General features: G+C 34.5%; 1 protein-coding gene and 1 long non-coding RNA gene across 2 annotated transcripts in view; both read right to left on the bottom strand.

Moving 5' to 3' along the window:
- Positions 1-17874, bottom strand: part of LOC135127223 (uncharacterized) — an 83498-nt gene extending 65624 nt beyond the window's left edge. The window contains exon 1 of the mRNA XM_064053630.1: positions 17408-17874. Within this exon, the coding sequence (XP_063909700.1) occupies positions 17408-17409 (2 nt within the window). The 5' untranslated portion in view covers positions 17410-17874. The remainder of the gene's footprint in view (positions 1-17407) is intronic.
- LOC135126576 (uncharacterized) lies at positions 1193-1925 on the bottom strand. The gene is made up of 2 exons (XR_010280070.1): positions 1349-1925; positions 1193-1286 (listed from the first exon to the last, which is right to left on the bottom strand). It is a non-coding gene; the product is annotated as an uncharacterized LOC135126576 (long non-coding RNA).
- Positions 17875-24828: the final 6954 nt, after the last annotated feature.

The raw sequence follows: 24828 nt of genomic DNA, 5'->3' as shown, positions 1-24828 counted from the left end.
GATTATAAAAACCTTGAACAATTTCGGGATAAAAATTAGCACTTCTAGCATGAACAAGATTTAAAATAAGGACTTCAAAGTAGTAAACAAGTTAAATCTAAAATAAGACTTCTTCATAAAGCAAACAAGACTAAAAATTAGACCAAAAAATTTTCAAAATCTTTAATTAGTTGAAAGAAAAAGCGGTAAGAATACAATTATAAGAATGGTAACAAACAAGATATTAAGAAAAGAACAAACAAAAAGAAACGCTTTGAAACTTTTAACGACATATTGATTTGGATCAAGGATGTCTAACTCACTAAAAAATAAAAACAACAAATCAATTATTGTTAAAAATATTATCTTTCACAAAAAAAAAAACAACAAATCCCATATCTACATTACGTATTCATGTTTTTAATGGTAGCATCATCACCTTGGATTTAATCATCTTGTAATAAGAAAAGTTCAGACAAAATGAGTCACATTTTGTGAATCTTCGCCACATCAAATCACTTAACGATTCTAAAAAGAATGTTAAGTGTTATTTTATTTTATTTCACGGAATAGAAATTTGAGGGGAATACCTCAATATTTTGCAGATTTTTAATACAACAAACATAGAACCAATGAAAACATCGCAAATTCAAAGTGTGTCATAATTTGTTTGTTTGACGAGTGAGATATTTTTGTGGCCGTCTACAAAATTATCTATAAAAAGTCGTAAACCCAGCTTATCTGATTTATTATTTCTCAAGCTTGCTTGGCACACTTACAACTGTATAATCGCCTCTTTAGCTTTCTCAAGTAACTAAATTGCATTTTATTATCAAGCCTCGAGTCCACAAAAAGCAATCCCACTGAAGTCCGTCCAGTTATAAAATTAGTTTTGTACATAAATCGCAACCTTGCTCCAGTAAATCATCAAGACCTCTATTATCCTGGACACTTCCTTCGACATGTTAAATGTATCATAAACCCCTAACACGTCGTCACAGCGTGACGACAAACTTACGTATACCTGCCAATTTATTAAAACCACAGGAGGAAACGCCTATTTGAAATAATAATGCGTCACATCGCCAAATATAACAAGGACCTAATAAAAAAGGGGACATGTTTTACATTTATTTATATGGAAGGAGGTGTCCAATCGAGGTAACAACGAATATCAATTATTATAACGTCCAAATAATAAAAAAAGACGCAATTCTACTACAAAAACAGTCTTTATTGTAAATCTAGTACATCTCTAGCATTATAATACTGTCCATCAATACTCCGCGTCTCGGCCGTGTAAAACCCTATCGCAAAAAGAAAAATTACAAGTTGCACTTAAGCAAATTGTGCCATAAATTTTGTTTACCTTTCTCGCTCCAAGCTCTATAAACTTTTGAAAGCCTGTCGAATCGTCCGTGCGATAATAAACATACACAGAACTTGATTCATGTCGGTAACCGCCGACAGAATTCCGAGTTTCGAAATGGCTGTAGATTTTGCTAAACTCGTGCATCTTGAGAAAATCGCCATGGCTAAGCAGCCGTCAGATCGAAACTGAATCGAACGAGACCATTGAAAACTTGTGATGCAAGACCTTACATAAACACGTGGATGTGGGCCAAACATTTTCTGCAGTTAAAAATGACGAAGGTCTCGAAGGCATCCATCACGCGCTGACAGAAAACAAAGAGTTCCAAAGAAATTTGCGGAGAGGTTGGACAATTTGATCTGGGAAAATTAAGTCGGGCAAACTCGCGAAGTTTCTACAAGTCAAGGCTCAAAGGAAGCCGTATCGACTTTGTGTCATTCTCATCCCACTTCCTTTTTTTTATATAGGGGAATGTACATGGACTGTGGATTTTATCTGGTGGTGTTGAATGGGGAATGACAGCTTGAATGCAGTTCGCCGTGGTACATTCTAGCACGTAGGTATTATTTTAGTTGTCACAACATGAATAAATGCGTGCCAGCTCCATAAAAATAGTCTATTTATATACTGTTCGAAAATACTGCCAACATATAAAAGTACGTAATTAATATCAACGACACGGTAGAAATCGTTTGTGCGATATGTAAGAGCTTTTTTTTGTTTAGTGACTTATCGTCCAAAAATTCCAAGTTAAACTTTTTCGAAAGTGTTAATACCGTTTATAGACCGGCGGCACCTTAGACACTAATAATAGTAATAAAAAACCTTCACCTTCATTCTGCGGGATGTTCTTGTAACCAAGCTGTTTATTGTCGAACGAATATTACAAGCGGACGTCCTTGATTATTTTGCTTTGGCATGACTTTAGTAATAAAGCAAAATTATTAGCAGGTAGATGTTTTGGCACTTTGATTTAAAGATAAGTTGTTATATAATATATACGCTTTCTTTTTACATGTGTGGCTATTTTTTGCTTTTGTTGCGTGTGTCCTTCGGGTGTCCTTTACAATTTTTAAATACTTAAAGTGTGGCATAATGATCTTCTATTTAACAAACAAAAAATGTTTCTAGTTGTCCTTCAAGAAAATATCCCGGTTATGAGTTGAACGGTTATCGACATGACGATGAATTGTTTATGTACAGTAGTCAAATTATCTGTTTGATGAACTAGTATACTTAACGTAATTTATAAAAAGAGTAGTTGTTTCTGGTCGTTAATATAAATAGATCTATTAATTTATAATTTGTACCTGAACTACTTCAGCAGGAAAAAATATGGTCTATAATTTAGTTGTATGTAGTAAGTTAGTTTGCGTTAATTAAATAAAATTAAGCCACTGTTTGCCCTGTCCACTTAGCAAATTTATGTGGCAAAACACTGATAAGATTTGAATTAAAAAGTTCTTTTGACCCCTTCTAGGTGATAACTGATAACTGACGTGATTAGTTAATCCATGTCAGTCATTCTCTAGAAACTTTAGCTTACTAATGTTGAATACCAACCAAGTTACTAGATTTCCATGGCTTGCTGTGGTTTAAAAAGGTTTTTTAAAATCATCCATACTGAATCGATCTTAGTATCCAGGTAGCAATGTTTCTAAATACTAACATAACAATCATTATTAAAAAATAACTACATTATTAATTATGCAAACAACAATACTGTTCTAACAATTAATTAGGTACAAGTGAAACACGAATGACAGAAATATTACACGCATAACCTGCCTATCCTTGTAAAAAAATGCAACTACAGATTGAGAAAATAAAGCATAAATTACCTGGAATTCCAAAAAAAATCGTATATAAAACTGAAACAGAAAGCAAATTAATAAAAACACCCACGCCTCTAAAAACTAACATAAATTTCGAGCATTTGTAAACAGTTTATTTTCTATTCTACTTGACTGTGTAGATTAAATTTATCGTCCACATAAAGTAAGAAAATGTCCGAAGTTTTGCAAACTTCATCACACTTTAGTAGTCATTGTAGTCATAATCGTGCACCTACGGGCCAACTCCAAGATGAAAATTCTAGGGTTACTGCGGTCTGTAAATGAGTGTCATAACAAAGTAGGCGTTGACGTTTGCCGCCTTGTCGAAATAAGAGTTATAGCCAAGTTGTCAAAGTGACATTAATGGGTCTTATATACATAAGGCGTTTCATTTCTACTGTTGTTTGTTACAGCTACCTTAAAATGTCTACCTGCATAAGAAATAAGTTTAGTACTAGTGGGTCTCAAAAACAAAATTATTTGAAAGTAATAGGTTTCAATTAATTTTGGACAGACGAATTGAAGTGAAAATTTTGTATACAGGGTGATTAAATTTGCACATTGTCAGTTTTCCCCTGTTTCTCACATGGGGCACATCTATTTTCTTGGAAGGTACATTATTTGCCAAAATCAGTATTACCTTAGCAGACACTAACCCCGCCCACCCGCCCTGTTTTTTCTTAGAGGGTATGTCATCTGCCAATGTCAGTCTTATCTTAGCAAGTTCTAGCCCCACCCACCCTCCCCCTTCTCATTCTAACGACGAATTTTATTTTTGTTCAGTATAAAATCCACCTTTCATTCAGGGCAGATAAAACCAATCAGTGAAATAGAGGCGGGGTGAGTGGGCGGGGCTAAGTTTAAATTCTCCTACAGTTTTTTTATAACAAAGCAATAACCCCCTCTTCTACTACTCTTAATACTGCGATAACTTTACTATCACATTAGAATCTTAGCAAATCTGAAAGACAACATAGATAAATTAAACAACTAACCTAGAAAGTACTAAGATGGTGTTCAATAAGCATACCAGACGTGAGAATCACATTTAAAAAACAATATTGCCGATGCTCCTCCCTCTAGCATAAGCTCCACCTTCGTAAATCATTTTATTGGAGCGGCGTTCTCATTCTATCTACTTTATGTATGTTTTATTATTTAAGTGTAAACGCAAAATTGTTTTTCGCAAAATAATTAAAAATGTGAAATTGAGGTGGGGTGGGTGGGCGGGGTTAATTATATGTTCTTCTGTAGAGTGAAAGTGGGAACTAATAGAAGTAACAAAACCTATACTGTAAAAAAAGTAAGAAAAGCAATAATGGGAACTTTTATGGTAAACTATTTCCTGTAAGATTTATTTCTTATTTCAGAAGAAAAATGAAAGAAATAATAATCCTGCCCACTTGCCCTTTATTTTCTTAGAAGGTATGTCATTTGCCAATATCAATCTAATCTTAGCAGGCACTAGCCCCACCCACCCGCCCGCTTTTCATTCTAACAAATATTTTTATTTCTGTTCAGTATAAAATCCATCTTTCATTCAGAGCAGATAAAACCAATCAGCAAAATGGAGCCAAGGTGGGTGGGCGGGGTTAATTATATGTTCTTCTGTAAAGTCGAAGAGGGAACTAATAAAATCCAGACTGTTAAAAAAAAGTAAAAAAGCACTAACTGGAACTTTTTTGGTATACTATTTGCTATAAGATTTATTTCTTATTTTAGAAGAAAAATGTAGGACGGGGGGCGGGCGGGGCTAAGTTTAACTTTTTCCTTTAGTAAAAATTAAATTTTATTAAAAAAAAATGTAATCCTAGATCCTACAGCGTGATCAACAAGTAGTGTTTCAGTTGGCATCAATGAACTTTGCTTGAAGTTGTTAGACCTGTCACTCCACGTTACTTCCTGATGTCAAAATTGACATGGTTGACAGTGACATTTAAATTTTGTGAAAATTTGTTATTGGTTGTTATTAAAATGTCATTACCAAAGTTTCTTTAGCGCTCAAAAATGACATAGCGCTAAATATTTGATTCAGGTTCGACTAGACTTGAGAATCTTACTTAAAAAGCAATATTGCTGATGCTCCTCCCTCTCGCACAAGCTCCACCTTAATAAATCATTTTATTGGCCAGGAGAAGAGGGGTGGTATTTACAATTGTACCTCATTATGTCTATTTCATGTGATTTTTAGTTATTTAAGTGTTAACGCTTACGACAAATTAGTTTTTCGATTAAAAATTAAAAGTGATATAACCAATCAAATTTTATGAAAAAAAATTGGAATCCCTAGATCTATTATTTGTCAATATAAAATCCAACTTCCATCTCAGAGCAAAAATGAGTAATCAAAACCGAATAGGGGTGCGTTGTCAAAACATAATTCAATTCCCATTGTACAGTAAATAAAGTAAGTCAGTGAAATGGGGAAAGGAGGTGGGCACTCGGGCAGCGCTAAAGTTAACGTTTTCTAGAGTTCTATAAGCAAGAAACAGCCCCGCCCACCCGCCCCTCTATTTTTCTAGAGGATATATCACTTGCCAAAATCAGTATTACTTTAGCAGGCACTAGCCCCGCCCACCCACCCTCTATTTTCTTACAGGAAATGTGATTTGCCAATATCCGTCATATCTTATCAAATGCTACCCCCGCCCACCCGCCCCATTCTCATTCGAACCATTAATTTTATTTCTGTTCAATGTAAAATCCGCCTTTCATGCAGAGCAGATGAAACCAATCAGTGAAATTGAGGTGGGGTGGGTGGGCGGGGTTAATTATATGTTCTTCTGTAGAGTAGGTGTGGGAACTAATAGAACCTAGACTGTTAAAACAAATAAAAAAAGCACTAATTAGAATTTTTTTGGTACACTATTTGCTATTATATTTATGTCTTACTTCAGAAGAAAAATAAAAGAACGGGAGGGTGGGCGGAGCTAAGTTTAAATTTATCCTGCAGTTTTTTATAAGCAAGCAATAACCCCGCCCACCAAACCCCTTCTTCTTCCTAGTGACTACCTACTATTAATAACGTTACTATCACATTAGAATCTTACGCAAATCTGAGAGACAAAATAGATAATGAATTAAACAATTAATCTAGAAAGATGGTGTTTCATGGTACCAGAAGTGAGAATCACACTTAAAAAGCAATATTGCTGATGCTCCTCCCTCTCGCACAAGTTCCACCTTAATAAATCATTTCATTGGCCAAGAGAAGAGGGGCGGCGTTTAGAGTTGTACCTGATTGTGCCTACTTCATGTGATTTTTAATTATTTAGTGGAAACACCGACCGCAAACTTGTTTTGCAATAATTAAAAATTAAAATTCATAAAAAAAATAAAATTGTATTTAAAAACATTGGAATCCTAGATTCTATTATTTGTCAATATAAAATCCAACTTCCGGCTCAGGGCAAAAATGAGTAATCAAAATGGAATAGGGGTGGGTGGGCGGGGTTACATTTGACATTTTTTTTAATCTTAGATTCTACCGCTTGTCAAAACATAATTCAATTCCCACTTTACAGTAAATAAAATAAGTCAGTGAAATGGAGAAAGGAGGTGGGCAAGGCTAAGTTTAACTTTTCCTAGAGTTTTATAAGCAAGCAATAGCTCCGCCCACCCGCCCTCTATTTTCTTACAGGATATGTCATTTGCCAATATCAGTCTTATCTTAGCAAATACTAGCCCCGCTCGCCCCATTCTCATTCTAACGACTAATTTGATTTCTGTTCAGTATAAAATCCACCTTTCATTCAAAGCAGATAAACCAATCAGTGAAATTGAGGCGGGGTGGGTGGGCGGGGTTAATTATATGTTCTTCTGCAGAATAGGAGTGGAAACTAAAAGAACCGAGACTGGTAAAAAAAGTAAAAAAAGCACTAATTAGAACGTTTTTGGTATACTATTTGCTATTACATATATGTCTTACTTCAGAAGAAAAATAAAAGAACGGGAGAGTAGGCGGGGCTAAGTTTAAATTTTTCCTACAGTTTTTTATAAGCAAGCAATTACCCCGCCTACCAACCTCCCTCTTCTTCCTAGTGACTACCTACTCTTAATACTGCGATAACGTTACTATCACATTAGAATCTTACGCAAATCTGAGACAAAATAGATAAATTAAACAATTAATCTAGAAAGTACTAAGATGGTGTTTCATAATCATACCAGAAGTGCGAATCATACTTAAAAAGCAATATTGCTGATGCTCTTCCCTCTCGCACAAGCTCCACCTTAATAAATCATTTCATTGGCCAGGAGAAGAGGGGCGGCGTTTAGAGTTGTACCTCATTGTGTCTCCTTCATGTGATTTTTAATTATTTAGTGTAAACACTGACCGCAAACTCGTTTTTCGATTATAAATTAAAATTTATATAAAAAATAATATTGTATTAAAAAAAAAATTGGAATTCTAGATTCTATTATTTGTCAATATAAAATCCAAATTCCATCTCGGCAAAAATGACTAATCAAAACGGAATAGGGGTGGGTGGGCGGGGTTACATTTGACATTTTTTTAAATCTATCGCTTGTCAAAACATAATTCAATTCCCATTTTACAGTAAATAAAATAAGTCATTGAAATGGAGAAAGGAGGTAGCCAGGGCTAAGTTTAACTTTTCCTATAGTTTTATAAGCAAGAAATAGCCCCGCCCACCTACCCTCTATTTTCTTACAGGATATGTCATTTGCCAATATCTGTCTTATCTTAACAAATACTAGCCCCGCCCACCCGCCCCATTCTCATTCCAACGATTAATTTTATTTATGTTCAGTATAAAATCTACCTTTCATTCAGAGCAGATAAAACCAATCAGTGAAATGAAGGCGGGGTGGGTGGGCGGGTTTAATTATATGTTCTTAAAGCTATCTCACTTCAAGCGTAGTCTAACTGAAAAACTTAATGAAATTAATTTGTTAATTATGTAGAGATATATAAGACCAGAATGTGATTGTTAAGTTTTTATGTTTAAGTTAATTTAGTTGAAATTATTTCTTTTGTTAGTTTAAGCGTTTTAGGCTTTGTGAGAGAAAATAGATAAATTATTAAACAATTAGTCTAGAAAGTACTAAAATGGTGTTAAATATGCATACCAGACGTGAGAATCACATTTAAAAAACAATGTTGCCGATGCCCCTCCCTCTAGCACAAGCTCCACCTTAATAAATCATTTCATTGGCAAAACGGAATAGGGGTGGGTGGGGCTACAAGTGATATTTTTTTAAATTTTAGATTATCTACCGCTTGTCAAAACAGAATTCAATTTCCATTTTACAGTAAATAGTCAGTGAAATGGAGAAAGGAGGTGGACCGGGATAAGTTTATCTTTTTCTCCGCCCCTCTATTGTTTTAGAGAGTATATCACTTGCCAAAATCAGTATTACCTTAGCGGCCACTAGCCCCGCCCACCCGCCCCTATTTTCTTACAGGATATGTTATTTGCCAATATGAGTCTTATCTTAGCAAATACTATCCGCCTTTCATTCAGAGCAGATAAAACGAATCAGCGAAATGGAGGCAGGGTGGGTGGGCGGGATTAACTATATGTTCTTCTGTAGAGTCGAAGTGGGAACTAATAAAATCAAAACTGTTAAAAAAAGTAAAAAAAAAGCACTAACTGGAACTTTTTGATATACTATTTGCTGTAGTCTCTTAGAGGGTATATCACTTGCCAAAATCAGCATTTTCTTAGCAGGCACTAGCCCCGCCCACCCGCCCTCGATTGTTTTACAAGATATGTCATTTGCCAATATCAGTCTTATCTTAGCAAATACTAGCTGCTACTGTTCAATATAAAATCCACATTTCATTCAGAGCAGATAAACAGTGAAATTGAGGCGGGGTGGGTGGGCGGGGTTAATTAAATGTTCTTCATAGAGTGGGAGTGGGAATTAATAGAAATAATAGAACCTAGACTGTTAAAAAAAGTAAAAAAGCTATAATTAGAACTTTTTTGGTAAACTATCTGCTATAAGATTTATTTCTTATTTCAGAAGAAAAAAAATGAAAGAACGAGAGGGTGGGTGGAGCTAATTTTAACTTTTTCCTGCAGTCAATATAAGAAAGCAACAACCCCACTCCCTTTCGTTCTAGTGACTATTCTTAATACTGTTAATTAATGACAACATTACCATCATATTCGAATCTTAAGCAAATTTGTGAGAAAAAATAGATCAATTACCAACGCTCCTCCCTTTGGCACAAGCTCCACCTTAGTAAATTATTTCATTGGCCCGGTGAAGAGGGGCGGCGTCTACATATAGCTGTAGATCATTGTGTCTACTTCATGTGATTTTTAATTATTTAAGTGTAAACACTGATGCAAACTCCTTTTTCGATAAAAAATTCAAATTGACATTTGATATTGTTTTAAATTTTATTTCTAGAGTTTCATAAGCAAGCAATAGCACCGCCCACCCACCCCTTCTTCATTCCAGCTCTTAATATAGTTACTGAATGACAACATGTTATCTTAGGCAATTATTTAAATTTAAAAAGGAAAAAAACTGTAATATATGGAAATATATCATGTTGTCTATACGAAACAGAAATGTTATTTCGCAACACGAATTTCAAATTTTATTGCAATGTAAACAGATATAGATTTTTTTCCCAGAAAAAATTGGTGAGCTTGAGTAAAATAGCAAAGGAATAAAGTATTCAGATTTAAAGCAAGATTTATTGGTCCTGGGGATATAAACACGGCACACGACAACAAAATCCGACTTGTAAGGCAATAAAGTGTCAACTTTTCGTATCCCTCATTTAGGTGGACTCAAATAAACCCTAACATGTGATTGTAAACCAAATTACTATTAAAATAACACATTTTTTAAAAAAGACTACATATTCAGTGTAACTAGAGCAACGCTCACAAGGTTAATGTTCAGAAACTGTAGTGTTGTTTTTAAAAAACCCGTTAAGTTTTAACCCAAACGTAACCAACATCATTTAATTATAATTACAAATGAGAAAACACCCGGAAAAGTACACACAATTCAAACAAATTAAAATATCCAAACCGGTGTAATAGCTACCACTCGAAAGCAAATACCACAACTTGGGTATTTTATAACATCCAAATTAAATACGTAATAATAACGTACAGAGGCCAAAGTTTACACAACCAATTACCAACATACAATAATATCACCTTTCGTCCTTATTATTACAAGCTTGTATAACTCCTTTAAACTCCTACCCACGTCAAACCTGACGCTCCTACGTAATTCAACAGAAATCTGATCAAATTTAAATTTGTTTTAAACCATTTTGTGTTACAAGTTTTTCGGGAACTAAACTTCCACAGAAACAGGTTTTGTAACAAAAATTCAAGGGGACCGAGACATTAAAATTCTGTAAGCGCCACAGCTTTTAGTTTTAAGGGAGAAGTTTAATTTGATACGAAGTGTCTACAGCGCCAGTATGTTAATACGGCTTTTTAAACAAACAAAAAATGGAATTTAGAACAACACAATTTTTTTTTATTCCCGTGGGAAAATCGTACGTCAGTTCAAATTAATGAACAAAAGGCTTTTTGGTGAGTGTTGTGTAGAAATTTGGGTTCCCCAATACAATATCTCGATCCGCTCTCGAAATACATGCCCGCAGAGTTTTCATTCTGTTGAAATTGTACAAACTCAAAACAAGCATCAACCAACCCTTAAACAATGAACAGATTCAATTCCATTCGTGAATTATTTAATGTAAATACGAGATACTCCGACTCCACATATTATTTTTCAATTATAATGTTATAAATTTCGAATTTCTATGTATTTAGTTTACATTTAGTAATTCAAACTGTGTTCGCAAGAATGAAATAACTCACAAGGTTAACATCACCAGGACGTTTTGTGTAACTATATATTAGTTGTGTCAAACAGTGCTAGCGACACCTTTCCCTCCACTGTGATTTTATAAATCGACTTTTTCTTTCGCCCTCACTTTGAAAACTTTCTAATCCCTTGGTGAGTGAAGAGGGAAATGAAACTGTGACCGAAATTGTTTTCTCCAACTTTATTTTCTACGTTAAAGTGGAATATTCACGGAACTGTTTCAAATCCACTTGTACTAAAATTTATAAAGCAGGTAAATCGATGAGTCCAACTATCTTGGCACCTCCTTCCAAGGCTTCGAAGAGATTAGCCAACAAATTTAATAACCGAGTAGTTAAGCAACATAATTTTCCCAGCGGAGATTCATTACAGTTTATTAATAAGTCAAAGAAGTGTTACCAGTTTCATTTTGTGTTATTTCTTGTCTTCCAGTGCTGACTCATCGCAAAAGAAAGACTTTGTAGGTTTTAAATTCATGTCTAAATATTCCGCGTTTGAAGACGATTTTCGAGGGCTTAGAAAAAATATTTAAAGAAGCGTTACGAAAGTATTTTAGTTTGTCTATCGAGGTCATAAAGCCTCGAAGAATAAACTAGAGCTAAAGAAAAAGTCGGGGATTTATGAAATTAACTGTAAAGATTGTCATCAAAAAGATATTGGACAAATAAGAGGGTCAGTCGTCACAAGCTTCGAAGATTACATGGTTCAGTTAAGATTTAGTTGATCGAGAAAAACTTGTGGTTACCCAACATATCCATAAAGACGACCACAAAATGACAAATGTTTCAAACGGTTAATATATTACACAATTGTTAAGTTTGATGCTTAAGAATCTGTTAAAACAAGGATAGTTGGCTGGACCGAAAAAGAGATTGCAAAACTTCAACATTCAAAGAATTCTGGATGGACTACGGTGAAAACATACGGTGAATTCATAAACCACAAATACAGCAGTACGCTATTTTAAATAGTATTTGACAAAATTTTGAGGTGACGTCATCAAATTATGCTGGGGATGATCAGACAAGTTTTGATTAGCGTTTTACCATTCAGACGATATTCCTAACATACATCTAAAATTTGGCAGTATTCGGTCCGGTAGTTTCGGAGATTATCTCCCAAACAAAAATTGGAAAATACATACAGTATAATAACCTCGACAATCCGAATTAATTGGGGAAATGTGTGTTCGGATTAGCGATTTGTTTCGATCAGCGAATTTGCCAAAAAACTGAATTGAATAACAACTTCATACACTGCTGAAAACAAATTTCAAGAAATAAACCTTAATTTTATTAAACAGAAATAAAGTATTCTTTAATATATTTTTGGAATCAACACGTCGGGATGTATATTCCTGAATTTAATCAGAATTTCTAGATGACATTTTCAAAAATTAAATTTCCCATTATGTATTCGTATTACTTCCCTTATGCAAATTTCGACCCATTCTCGACGATTTTCGAAATTTAACTGCATATTGCGATAACTTAAACCGTTTTTTCAGAATCGTCCATTGAAATATCGCAATTTTCAAACATTTCAAAAAATCCGAATTTCACACCGAATTTTCCGAAAATATTGCTGCGTTACCATAAGCATGCTATATTTTTGGAGTCAGCACGTCGGGATATATATCTCTGAATTTTTTCAGAATTTTTGGACAACTTTTTCAAAAATGAAATTTTACACTATGGTACTAACCTACCCTCTAAGAAAATAAAAAGCGGGTGGGCCAGCTAGTATTTACCAAAATAAGACTCATTTTGACAAATGACCTACTCTTCTAAGAAAAGGTACTAGCCCCGCCCACCCACCCTTTATGTTGTTAGGTAGGTCATCTGCCAAAATCAATCTTATCTTGGCAAGTATGAAACTGATTTTTGCAAATGACATATCCTCTAAAAAATAAGGGTCAAGATAAGACTGATTTTGGCAGATGACCCACTCTTTTAAGAAAATAAAGGGTGGGTGGGCGGGTTAGTACTTGTCAAGATGAGACTGATTTTGGCAGATGACTTATTCTTCTAAGAAAATAAAGGCTGGGTGGGTGGGGCTAGTACTTGCTAAAAATAAAAAAACTTAAAAATCTAAAAATGACAAATTGAAAAATCGGATAAATGAGAAATCGGAAAATTGTGCAACTGTTTAATCGGAAAATTAAAAAATGAAATATCGAAAAAAACAAATCTTATAAAATCGAATTCGAAATTCCAGTTGTCATTTTTTTTAATTTTTAGATTTTTCAACTTTTAAATATTTCATTTTATAATTTGTTTCAAGAACAAGTTTCCAGTTTTTAATTCTAATTTTTTGATGTTTCAAGTTTTAACTTTACAATTTTGGAATTTTTTGATTTTTAATTTTTCAAGTTCTCAAGTTTAAAATGATAAATTATATATGTCTGAATTTTTTCAGAATTTTTAGACGATTTTTTCAAAAATGAAATTTTACACTATGGTAGTACTTGCCAAATAACCTACCCTCTAAGAAAATAAAAAGCGAGTGGGCCAGCTAGTGTTTACCAAAATAAGACTCATTTTGACAAATGACCTCCTCTTCTAAGAGAAGGTACTAGCCCCGCCCACCCACCCTTTATTTTCATCTGCAAAAATCAATCTTATCTTGACAAGTATGAAACTATTTTTTGCAAATGACATATCCTTTAAGAAAATAAGGGTGGGTGGGCGGAGTTAGTACTTGTCAAGATAAGACTGATTTTGCCAGATGACCCACTCTTCTAAGAAAATAAAGGGTGGGTGGGTGGGGCTAGTACTTGCTAAAAATAAAAAAAATTAAAACCTAAAAATGACAAATTGAAAAATCGAATAAATGAGAAATCGGAAAATTGTACAACTGTTTAATCGGAAAATTAAAAAATGAAATAACGAAAAAAACAAATCTTATAAAATCGAATTCGAAATTCCAGTTTTCATTTTTTTTTAGTTTTTTGATTTTTCAACTTTTAAAAACTTCATTTGATAATTTGTTTGACAATTTTCCAGTTTTTAATTCCAATCTTTTGATGTTTCAAGTTTTAACTTTTCAATTTTGGAATTTTTTGATTTTTAATTTTTCAAGTTCTCAAGTTAAAATTTTTCCTTTTCGCGATTTGTCATTTTTCGATTTTTTAACTAAGCAAGTATGAGACTGATTTTTGCAAATGACATATCTTCTAAGAAAATAAGGGTGGGTGGGCGGGGTAGTACTTGTCAAGGTGAGACTGATTTTGGCAGATGACTTATTCTTCGAAGAAAATAAAGGCTGGTTGGGTGGGGCTAGTACTTGCTAAAAATAAAAAAACTTAAAAATCTAAAAATGACAAATTGAAAAAAAACAAATCTTATAAAATCGAATTCGAAATTCCAGTTTTAATTTTTTTTTAGTTTTTAGATTTTTCAACTTTTAAATATTTCATTCGATAATTTATTTGACAATTTTCCAGATTTAATTCCAATCTTTTGATGTTTCAAGTTTTAACTTTACAATTTTGGAATTTTTTGATTTTTAATTTTTCAAGTTCTCAAGTTAAAATTTTTCCTTTTCACGATTTGTCATTTTTCGATTTTTTAACTAAGCAAGTATGAGACCGATTTTTGCAAATGACATATCTTCTAAGAAAATAAGGGTGGGTGGGCGGGGCTAGTACTTGCTAAAAATAAAAAAACTGAAACATCTAAAAATGACAAATTGAAAAATTGAAAAAAAAAACAAATCTTATAAAATCGAATTCGAAATTCCAGTTTTTTTTTTAGTTTTTAGATTTTTCAACTTTTAAATATTTCATTTGATAATTTGTGTGACAATTTTCCAGATTTAATTCCAATCTTTTGTTGTTGTTTCAAGTTTTAACTTTACAAATTTGAATTTTTTGATTTTTAGTTTTTCAAGTTCTCAAGTTAAAATTTTTCCTTTTCACGATTTGTCATTTTTCGATTTTTTAACTAAGCAAGTATGAGACCGATTTTTGCAAATGACATATCCTCTAAGAAAATAAGGGTGGGTGGACGGGGCTGATATTTGTTAAAATAAGACGGATTTTGGCAGATGACCCACTCTTCTAAGAAAATAATGGGTGGGTGGGCGGGGTAGTACTTGTCAAGGTGAGACTGATTTTGGCAGATGACTTATTCTTCGAAGAAAATAAAGGCTGGATGGATGGAGCTAGTACTTGCTAAAAATAAAAAAAAACTTAAAAATCTAAAAATGACAAATTGAAAAAAAAAATCTTATAAAATCGAATTCGAAATTCCAGTTTTAATTTTTTTTTTAGTTTTTAGATTTTTCAACTTTTAAATATTTAATTTGATAATTTGTTTGACAATTTTCCAGATTTAATTCTAATCTTTTGATGTTTCAAGTTTTAACTTTACAATTTTGGAATTTTTTGATTTTTAATTTTTCAAGTTCTCAAGTTAAAATTTTTCCTTTTCACGATTTGTCATTTTTGGATTTTTTAACTAAGCAAGTATGAGACTGATTTTTGCAGATGACATATCCTCTAAGAAAATAAGGGTAGGTGGGCGGGGCTAGTACTTGTTAAAATAAGTCGGATTTTGACGAAAGAAGACACTACTGTGGAGGTCGAAATCTATGAGAAAATGTCTTTGAATAAGTTTCTAAAATGGCCAAAACGAGAGACCTGTTTCTGAATACTCCAAGGGTCATGAAATGTCGATAAAACATGAAAGTAGTCGGTTGCCGAATGGGCTCTAGTAGAATACTTCTTGGCTTACGCTCGAGAAGTAAAAATCACTGATTTTCGACCATCATTTTTAAATATATCTACCATGATTTTAAAAGTACCATTTCACCATGGTTTTACCTAGAAGAGGTCAACAGTAAACCAATTTAGCATGCTCAGTCTAGCAGAAAATATAGACAACAAAGGCTAAGTAGGTAGCATTTGTACAGATTTCCAAAGGCGTTTGACCAAATTGATTATTATTATACATTATTAAACAGACTGAAATAATCTGGGTTTTCACCACCTCTCATTACGTTGTTTAGAGCATATTTGATTGATTGACAACAATTTTATTTTAAATGCGTAAACATTCCATCATCTGGCGTACCGAAGGGATCAAATCTCAGGCTTTTGCTGTTCCTGTTATATTTAAACGATATTGTGTCGAAATTATATCGTATCCAAAGTTACTGCTACAAGACGCAAAAGCTTTTCAAAAGGTTTTAGATTTAATTGTTAAGTGATGTATTACTAACTGCCTAAGTTTAAACATATTTAAACGAATATTGTAGCTATTTGACAGTTATTTTACCGCAACTGACAAACACGTTTTTTTAACATTAAATTTCATTGGTTGCTAGACTCTTTTTCTCGATCACATGGTGCTGTGTTCACTTATACCGAAAAAGCAAAAAAAACACGATCAAAGACAGCCATGGATTTTTAAAGATTTGCCTTGACAGAATTTTCATCTTTTCAGATTATCGTCAATTTGGAAGTTTCTCTCTTTGATCGTGTTTTTTATTCGTCTCTCAGTTTTATTAAAACTTAAATTATTAACCACTTAAAAAAGTAATCTGGATTTTTTCTTTTAAAATATGTTTTTGTTGTGTAAAAGAATATTATAGAGGCAAAGTAAAAAACGCCAAACATAATGACTTTTGTCTGTTAAATTTAGTATTTTTTATAAGCTTTTATATGTTTTGAAGTTTTGTAAACTTGATGTAAGTTAAACAAATAAATATTATCAGTTTGATTCGGGAGATATAAACAAGATATATGTATTATTAAATTTATGAAACATGAAGTAATTATTTTTGTTTTTCAATATATTTTCTTCAATTTTTTTCCAAAAACACAATCAGTGTTTTCTTAGTCTTTTATGAGCCTCAATCATAGGACTTCTAAATTTTTAAGATGGTCGAACGAAGGTCTGCTGACGTAGTAAGTAAATTTTTAACAACCCTAAATATAGGTTTGTTGGGGTTGTTAAAAATATCAAAGTTGGTACACCTGAAAATACACCTGAGCTACCCACATGTCTTTAAACATGTCAATCGTACATGAAATACAACATAATTTTCAGATTTATTTTCACATAAAACTAATCAACATCATAAATAAGTTAAACTTTTATTCACGAACACGAGACTGAGTAAACTAAAAACATCAAGCAGCTGTATTTTTCCAATTAATCCATTAATTAAATACCCAGTTCAATGAAACCTAAGAAGTTGGCAACTTCACCATTCATAATGAAAATGAATTCAAACCATTGATCTTTTTTCCATCAGAACACATTGCTCTTTTCAATACTCGTTATTATAAAACCGGCAGTTTGAACCAGACGCTTATTCAAATAAACGTCCACATTTCCAAGCAAGCTACTGTACACAAATGCCCTTTGATACTCACATTGATACGGTGGATCGATTCTACGCCAGACCAAAAATCGTACTCCTCGCAGTACACATTAGTGTCAAAAATTGCAGTCCTCAGTCGATGATTCACACTAATTATTGTTCTTCGAGGTCAACGACACATCAACTAAACCTCGTCAACAAAGCCCATCCGATTATCTCTTATCGACTCGCGATACAAAGAACTCGACATCACCCTCGTCATTATACAGTATGTTTCCACTAAACAGTATTTACGAATATACTTATGCTCCAGCTGATAGCACTGTTGACTGCCAGCTTATCGACTCCGGCCGTGTGGTGTTCCTCCGCATCGTTGTAGGTGGTGTTCGCCGAAGAAGCTATGCCAGGGCCTCTTGCACTTTTCGTTATGACAGGAGTTTGGTTGAGCAATGCGAATAATCGGCGAGAACGACGAACATGTCTAATCTCGCCTCTCGCCTCCAGCTGCACTGGTAATTCTTGCGTGAGGTGACGTCATCGGCGGCGAGCCGAACTGGCTGCTACATCTGCCGGCGGTCGGGGATGTTACCCCACGCTACCCCCGAATCGATAAACGGCCAACAGGTTTGGCACTTGTTCAAGGGGGTTTGCGGGGCACTGGAATAAATCAATAGTGCGTCAAGGATTTTGGACGATGGTTTGTTTGTGTTGATGCTGGGGGGCCGAAGAGGTGCCGTTTCTTTTGTATTAGGGGTGGTTTTATTTGTCTTCGGTAGAATAATGCGAAACGAGTTATGTAATATGAAGAAAAAAAGTTCGTTGCTGATGGTCTTGATTAAGTTTCAGGAAAATGCTTTTATTGAGTTTTTATCCACAAATTGAGAAAAGTATGGTGCTACAGTTTGTTGTATCTAAATGGCAGATTAGGGTTACAAAAGTTCTTAAAGTTGTTGATGCGCTGAAAATGAGGACGCAGCGACGGCTGAAATTCCATAGGAAGAATGGGAACTTCTTACCTTATTTTTAGTTTTGGAAATAGATAATAGGTTGATGAGCTGTCAAAAACATGCGAACGAAAGCATTATCCTTTGGATTTTTTACGCCATTTCTGGCCATTTTTTCTCAAAATCTAGGTAATAATCTAGAACAAAACATTCCCGATACAAACTTACGCTATTTTAAGTAGTTCAACAGAATTATTTCGCTGCTAAAAATTTTAATAAAAAAACGTTTTTCATGTCGATTTTTGGCCAGAAGTTTTCATACAGTAATCATGGTGTACGTTGTGAACGACAAGTCAAGTCTGATCAGATCAGGCCAGACCAGGTTAGGTCATATTAGGCCAGGTCAAATCAGGTCAGGTTAGGTCAGGTCAGGTATGATCAGGCCTTGTCACTGGAAATTTCAGAGCTTTCTAAGAAGAATGAAAAAATGCTAATATAAATCCTCATACACTGCCAATAAGACACTAACAATTCAGAATTTGCTTTATTACAATGCCGCGAGTGGGCGCAAATGTGGAAGATATATGGGAAATAAGGCTAAAAACGATAGTAAGGATGATGATGCAAACAGAGGATCAATGAGAAGATTATGAAGAAGAAAGGATATAGCAGGCGAGTTTAAGGGGACTCGCTAGACGAGGTATAACATTTTTTTGGTTTTTGTATGAAAGAATTATATTAATATAGATGTATCATACATCAAACTGCAGCTTCTTTCATATTCTAGAGCGCAGAGACCAGTTCAATCAATTAAAAAAATATGGCTGAGAAATATCGTAAAAAAAGCACCATTGTATGTTTTCTTTTCAAGTTTTTTGAATTATAACCATCATAGAATCGCTTGAAAATTCGCACATGGATAAAACATCACTTTTTACAGGGCGCAGAGTCATTAAATGTTTGTTAGTGGTACAATTTGTTTAAATAATAATGTGTTTATTAAAATCAAAATATACCACAAATTAATGAAAAATACGGAATAATTTTAACATGAATATCAGAGGAAAATTAATGATCTATTGGTTAACAGAGTTTTTAACAAAAACTAACAATTATTGAAAAAAATGGGTATCAATTCGACAGAATTTGAGCAGTTAGTTCAGTACTTTGCCGATAGGAGCGCCACTAAAATTTACGGAAGCGGCTTTCCAGGTAAAACCCTTATCGCCTGCTCTACCATAAGCTGATTGTTAGAGTTCTCGGCTGATTTTTCTAATTTATGGCAAGGAACTCAGTTTTATAACAAGTCGCCAGGACCGGCCGTAGTAATCTATTGTTAAGGAAATTAAATTTTACGCATTGAGGTACTGTCATAAAACCGAACTAAAACTGAGGAACTATAATATTTTTACTCCACTCAGGATCCTGAATTCAATACACATGATTACTAAAAATTCATTGTAATATTATTGTTAATATATATTTTGCTTTGTTAATTAATAAAACTAATAAACATATTTATAATAATAATAAAAAATATATAAAATACAGCTTTTGTTTAACACGTATAAGTAGCTAAGTGTATCTACTACTTATCCCAGAAAGGAGGTGTTTTAAAAAAGCCCTACGCCCAGTAACTTCTCCCTTCATTGTTTACTCGAAAAAAGTGCTCGTATATGTTTTCATTTGCCGAGAGATCATTTTCAAAATATATTTACAATAAAAATATGCAAGTCTTGGTGATGAAAAATGTACTCCTAATAAATTATTAAAGTACATAAAAAAATAGAAACAAATTTTTGTTTATTGTAAAAAAATCTCTCGCAAAGGCAGGTTGCTCTTTCTTCTTGAATCAATTATTTCGGGCAATAATGCGCCAAAGTAAAATCTGCCAAGTTTATCTGCCATCTTTTTACATATATTTCTTCGTCTTCATAAATTTTTCTATATTTATTCCTTTGGGTGTCCATACAACAAAATAAACTTCAAGCATTTGTCCCTGGACTTGAAGGTAGTAATCATGATTTTTTTTTTAGTTTCAATTTTCTGTCTGTCAGTGTACAAAATTTGATTATTTTTTTTCTGACCACTTCTTGCGATTTTGAAGGGCATTTAATTTCGACTAATGCACTCCTATCCTCTAGAACCCTGTCTGGACTAACAGCCAAGTAAGGAAATTGTTTTGAAATAAACAAGCCACACCGTTCAGTTTTTATATTTTTATTTATTTCAAAACACCTGACAGTTTTTTCCTCACTTTGCTGTCCATAGTACGTATGACTATTACCTCTAAATGTACTGTACAAAAGAGACTCCACAGTTTTAGCTATTGCTGTAGTCGGTCTAAGTTTGTAAATACGTCCAAAATTTGAAGCCGTAACCCTAATTTCTCTTTCTTTTGCCCAAATGTGCCTGTTGCTTAGTGTCTATTTCAGTTTGGTCTAAATTCAAAGATAATTTTCTCAAAAAAACCTCTTTGGCTGTCACAAATGTTTCTACATCCATAACAGGATTTTCTAAAAAATATTTAAACCATAATCGCAGTCGGGACCGGCATACGTAAATTTTTTTACGACATATTTTTTTACGAATACTTTGTCTAAGACGAGCTTGTTTTATAGACGAACAATATTTTGAGTTTTCAGGCTTAGATTTTTTTTGTTGTTCAATTCTTGGATTTTTAAAATTTTTGTTTTTTAAAGTGAAACCTTCTCGGGGGTACCAATTATACTTTTTGCAGAAGGTAAAACCTTCTCTCGGACCCAAACTGTTTCTTTTTGCAGAAGGTGAACCCTTCTCTGGCGTCCCAACTGTCTTTTTTTAAGAAGCAAAAATGTGAAACATTCTCGAGGGTCCCAACTGTCTTTTTGTAAGAAGGTGAAACCTTCTCGGGGGTCCCAACTGCTTTTTTAAAAGTGCGAAACCTTTTCGGGAGCCCAAACTGTTTTTTAAGAAAGTGAAATCTTCTCGGGCACCTCAACTGTCTTTTTTTAGGAAAGAAAAATGTGGAACCGGTGCGCGGTGAAATCTCCTCGGGGACACCGACTGTCTTTTTTTTAAGATTGCGAAACCTTTTCAGAGATCTCAACTTCTTTTTTTTAAGAAGATGACACCTTCTCTGGAGCCCAACTATTTTTTTAAGAAGCTGAAACCTTCTCGAGGGTCCCAACTATCTTTTTTTAAGAAGGTGAAGTCTTCTCTGGGGGAGGGGGGGGCAATTCTCTTTTTTTTAGAATGTGAAACCTTCTCGGGGGTACCAATTATACTTTTTATTCTATTTTAGAACCATAATCTTATTTATAAGCACCCAAATGCGGGCTTAAATTGGCCTTTTTAGCACAAATCTGTCAAAAATTGCTAAGCAACAATTGATTGTTCATTTACTCTAATCAATTAATTATTCAAACACGCTTCGATATTCAACGTTTTTCTTAAGTTGGAAAAACAATATTTTATCAAATCATTACCTGACCGACTTCAAATTCTTCTAAACTTTCGTTTGAATAAACGTTTTCCGCTTCTTTAAATTACATTTTGAAAAACGAATTATCAAATAATCAACGTGGTATCCATAACAACATCAAAATAATAGCCAGCTACGTATTAAAATTCGCATCGGCACAATTCACACAGTCTTGCCGAAAATACTCAATATTTCGTTAAAAATAGTTTATAAACTAAAATAGAATAAAACGTTGTATGTACCACGTGCATAATTGTCGATTGTGGCACTCAGGAAATTAAAAGCCCTCCTTCGTCGGGCTTTAAACATTCCCTCGTGCCACAATCTCCCTGATTATGCCCTTAATACATAAATAACTATTACAGAAGGTAAAACCTTCTCTGGGACCCAAACTGTCTTTTTTTAAGAAGAAAAAATGCGACACCTTCTCGAGGGTCCCAACTGTCTTTTTGTAAGTAGGTGAAACCTTCTCGGGGACCCCAATTGTTTTTTTTTTTAAGAATGTCAAACCTTCGCGAGAGCCCCAACCATGTTTTTTTAAGAGGGTGAAACCTTCTCGGGGGTCCCAACTGGTTTTTTTAAGAATGTCAAACCTTCGCGAGAGCCCCAACCATGTTTTTTTAAGAGGGTGAAACCTTCTCGGGGGTCCCAACTGGTTTTTTAAGAATGTTAAACCTTCTCGGGAGCCCCAACCGTGTTTTTTTAAAAAGGTGAAACCTTCTAGAGGGTCCCAACTGTCTTTTTTTTTAAAGATGACACCTTCTCCGGACCACAATTGTTTTTTTTTTAAGAAGATGAAACCTTCTCAGGGGCCCCAGCTGTCTTTTTCTGAGAAGGTCAACTCTTCTTGGGGGTCCCAACTGCTTTTTTAAAAATGTGAAACCTTTTCGGGAGCCCAAACTGTCTTTTTTTAAGAAAGTGAAATTTTTTCGGGCACCTCAACTGTCTTTTTTTAGGAAAGAAAAATGTGAAACCGGTGCGCGGTGAAATCTCCTCGGGGACACCAACTGTCTTTTTTTTAAGATTGCGAAACCTTTTCAGAGATCTCAACTTCTTTTTTTTAAGAAGATCACTGGAGCCCAACTATTTTTTTAAGAAGGTGAAACCTTCTCGAGGGTCCCAACTTTCTTTTTTTAAGAAGGTGAAATCTTCTCAGGGGGAGGGTGCCCAATTCTCTTTTTTTTAGAATGTGAAACCTTCTCATGGGTACCAATTATACTTTTTTACAGAAGGTAAAACCTTCTCTGAGACCCAAATTGTTTCTTTTTGCAGAAGGTGAACCGTTCTCTGGCGTCCCAACTGTCTTTTTTTTAGAAGAAAAAATGTGAAACCTTCTCGAGGGTCCCAACTGTCTTTTTGTAAGAAGGTGAAACCTTCTCGGGGGTCCCAACTGCTTTTTTAAAAATGCGAAACCTTTTCGGGAGCCCAAACTGTTTTTTAAGAAAGTGAAATCTTCTCGGGCACCTCAACTGTCTTTTTTTAGGAAAGAAAAATGTGGAACCGGTGCGCGGTGAAATCTCCTCGGGGACACCGACTGTCTTTTTTCTAAGATTGGGAAACCTTTTCAGAGATCTCAACTTCTTTTTTTTAAGAAGATGACACCCTCTCTAGAGCCCAACTATTTTTTTAAGAAGGTGAAACCTTCTCGAGGGCCCCAACTATCTTTTTTTAAGAAGGTGAAGTCTTCTCTGGGGGAGGGGGGGGCAATTCTCTTTTTTTTAGAATGTGAAACCTTCTCGGGGGTACCAATTATACTTTTTACAGAAGGTAAAACCTTCTCTGGGACCCAAACTGTTTCTTTTTGCAGAAGGTGAACCCTTCTCTGGTTTCCCAACTGTCTTTTTTTTAAGAAGGTGAAACCTTCTCAGGAGCCCCAACCGTCTTTTTTTAAAAAGGTGAAACCTTCTCGGCGGCCCCAACTGTCTTTTTTTTTAAGAAGATGACACCTTCTCTGGAGCCCAACTATTTTTTTAAGAAGGTGAAACCTTCTCAAGGGTCCCAACTATCTTTTTTTAAGAACGTGAAATCTTCTCAGGGGGAGGGGGGGCAATTCTCTTTTTTTTAGAATGTGAAACCTTCTCGGGGGTACCAATTATACATTTTCACAGAAGGTAAAACCTTCTCTGGGACCCAAACTGTTTCTTTTTGCAGAAGGTGAACCCTTCTCTGGCGTCCCAACTGTCTTTTTTTAAGAAGCAAAAATGTGAAACATTCTCGAGGGTCCCAAATATCTTTTTGTAAGAAGCTGAAACCTTCTCGGGGACCCCAATTGTTTTTTTTAAGAAGGTCAACCCTTCTCGTGGGTCCCAACTGGTTTTTTTAAGAATGTCAAACCTTCTCGGGAGCCCCAACCGTGTTTTTTTAAGAAGGTGAAACCTTCTCGGGGGTCCCAACTGGTTTTTTAAGAATGTCAAACTTTCTCGGGAGCCCCAACCGTGTTTTTTTAAAAAGGTGAAACCTTCTAGAGGGTCCCAACTATCTTTTTTTAAGAACGTGAAATCTTCTCAGGGGGAGGGGGGGCAATTCTCTTTTTTTTAGAATGTGAAACCTTCTCGGGGGTACCAATTATACTTTTTCACAGAAGGTAAAACCTTCTCTGGGACCCAAACTGTTTCTTTTTGCAGAAGGTGAACCCTTCTCTGGCGTCCCAACTGTTTTTTTTTAAGAAGCAAAAATGTGAAACATTCTCGAGGGTCCCAAATGTCTTTTTGTAAGAAGATGAAACCTTCTCGGGGACCCCAATTGTTTTTTTTAAGAAGGTCAACCCTTCTCGTGGGTCCCAACTGGTTTTTTTAAGAATGTCAAACCTTCTCGGGAGCCCCAACCGTGTTTTTTTAAGAAGGTGAAACCTTCTCGGGGGTCCCAACTGGTTTTTTAAGAATGTCAAACCTTCTCGGGAGCCCAAACCGTGTTTTTTTAAAAAGGTGAAACCTTCTAGAGGGTCCCAACTGTCTTTTTTTTTTAAAGATGACACCTTCTCCGGAGCCCAATTGTTTTTTTTTTAAGAAGATGAAACCTTCTCAGGGGCCCCAGCTGTCTTTTTCTGAGAAGGTCAACTCTTCTCGG

This window comes from Zophobas morio, unplaced genomic scaffold (assembly GCF_036711695.1).
Source record: "Zophobas morio isolate AGI-343-1 ecotype UQ-CSIRO unplaced genomic scaffold, CSIRO_AGI_Zmor_V1 ptg000011l, whole genome shotgun sequence".
NCBI lineage: Eukaryota > Metazoa > Arthropoda > Insecta > Coleoptera > Tenebrionidae > Zophobas > Zophobas morio.
Note: the sequence above shows the minus strand (reverse complement) of the source record. Positions and strands in the feature narration are given on the sequence as shown.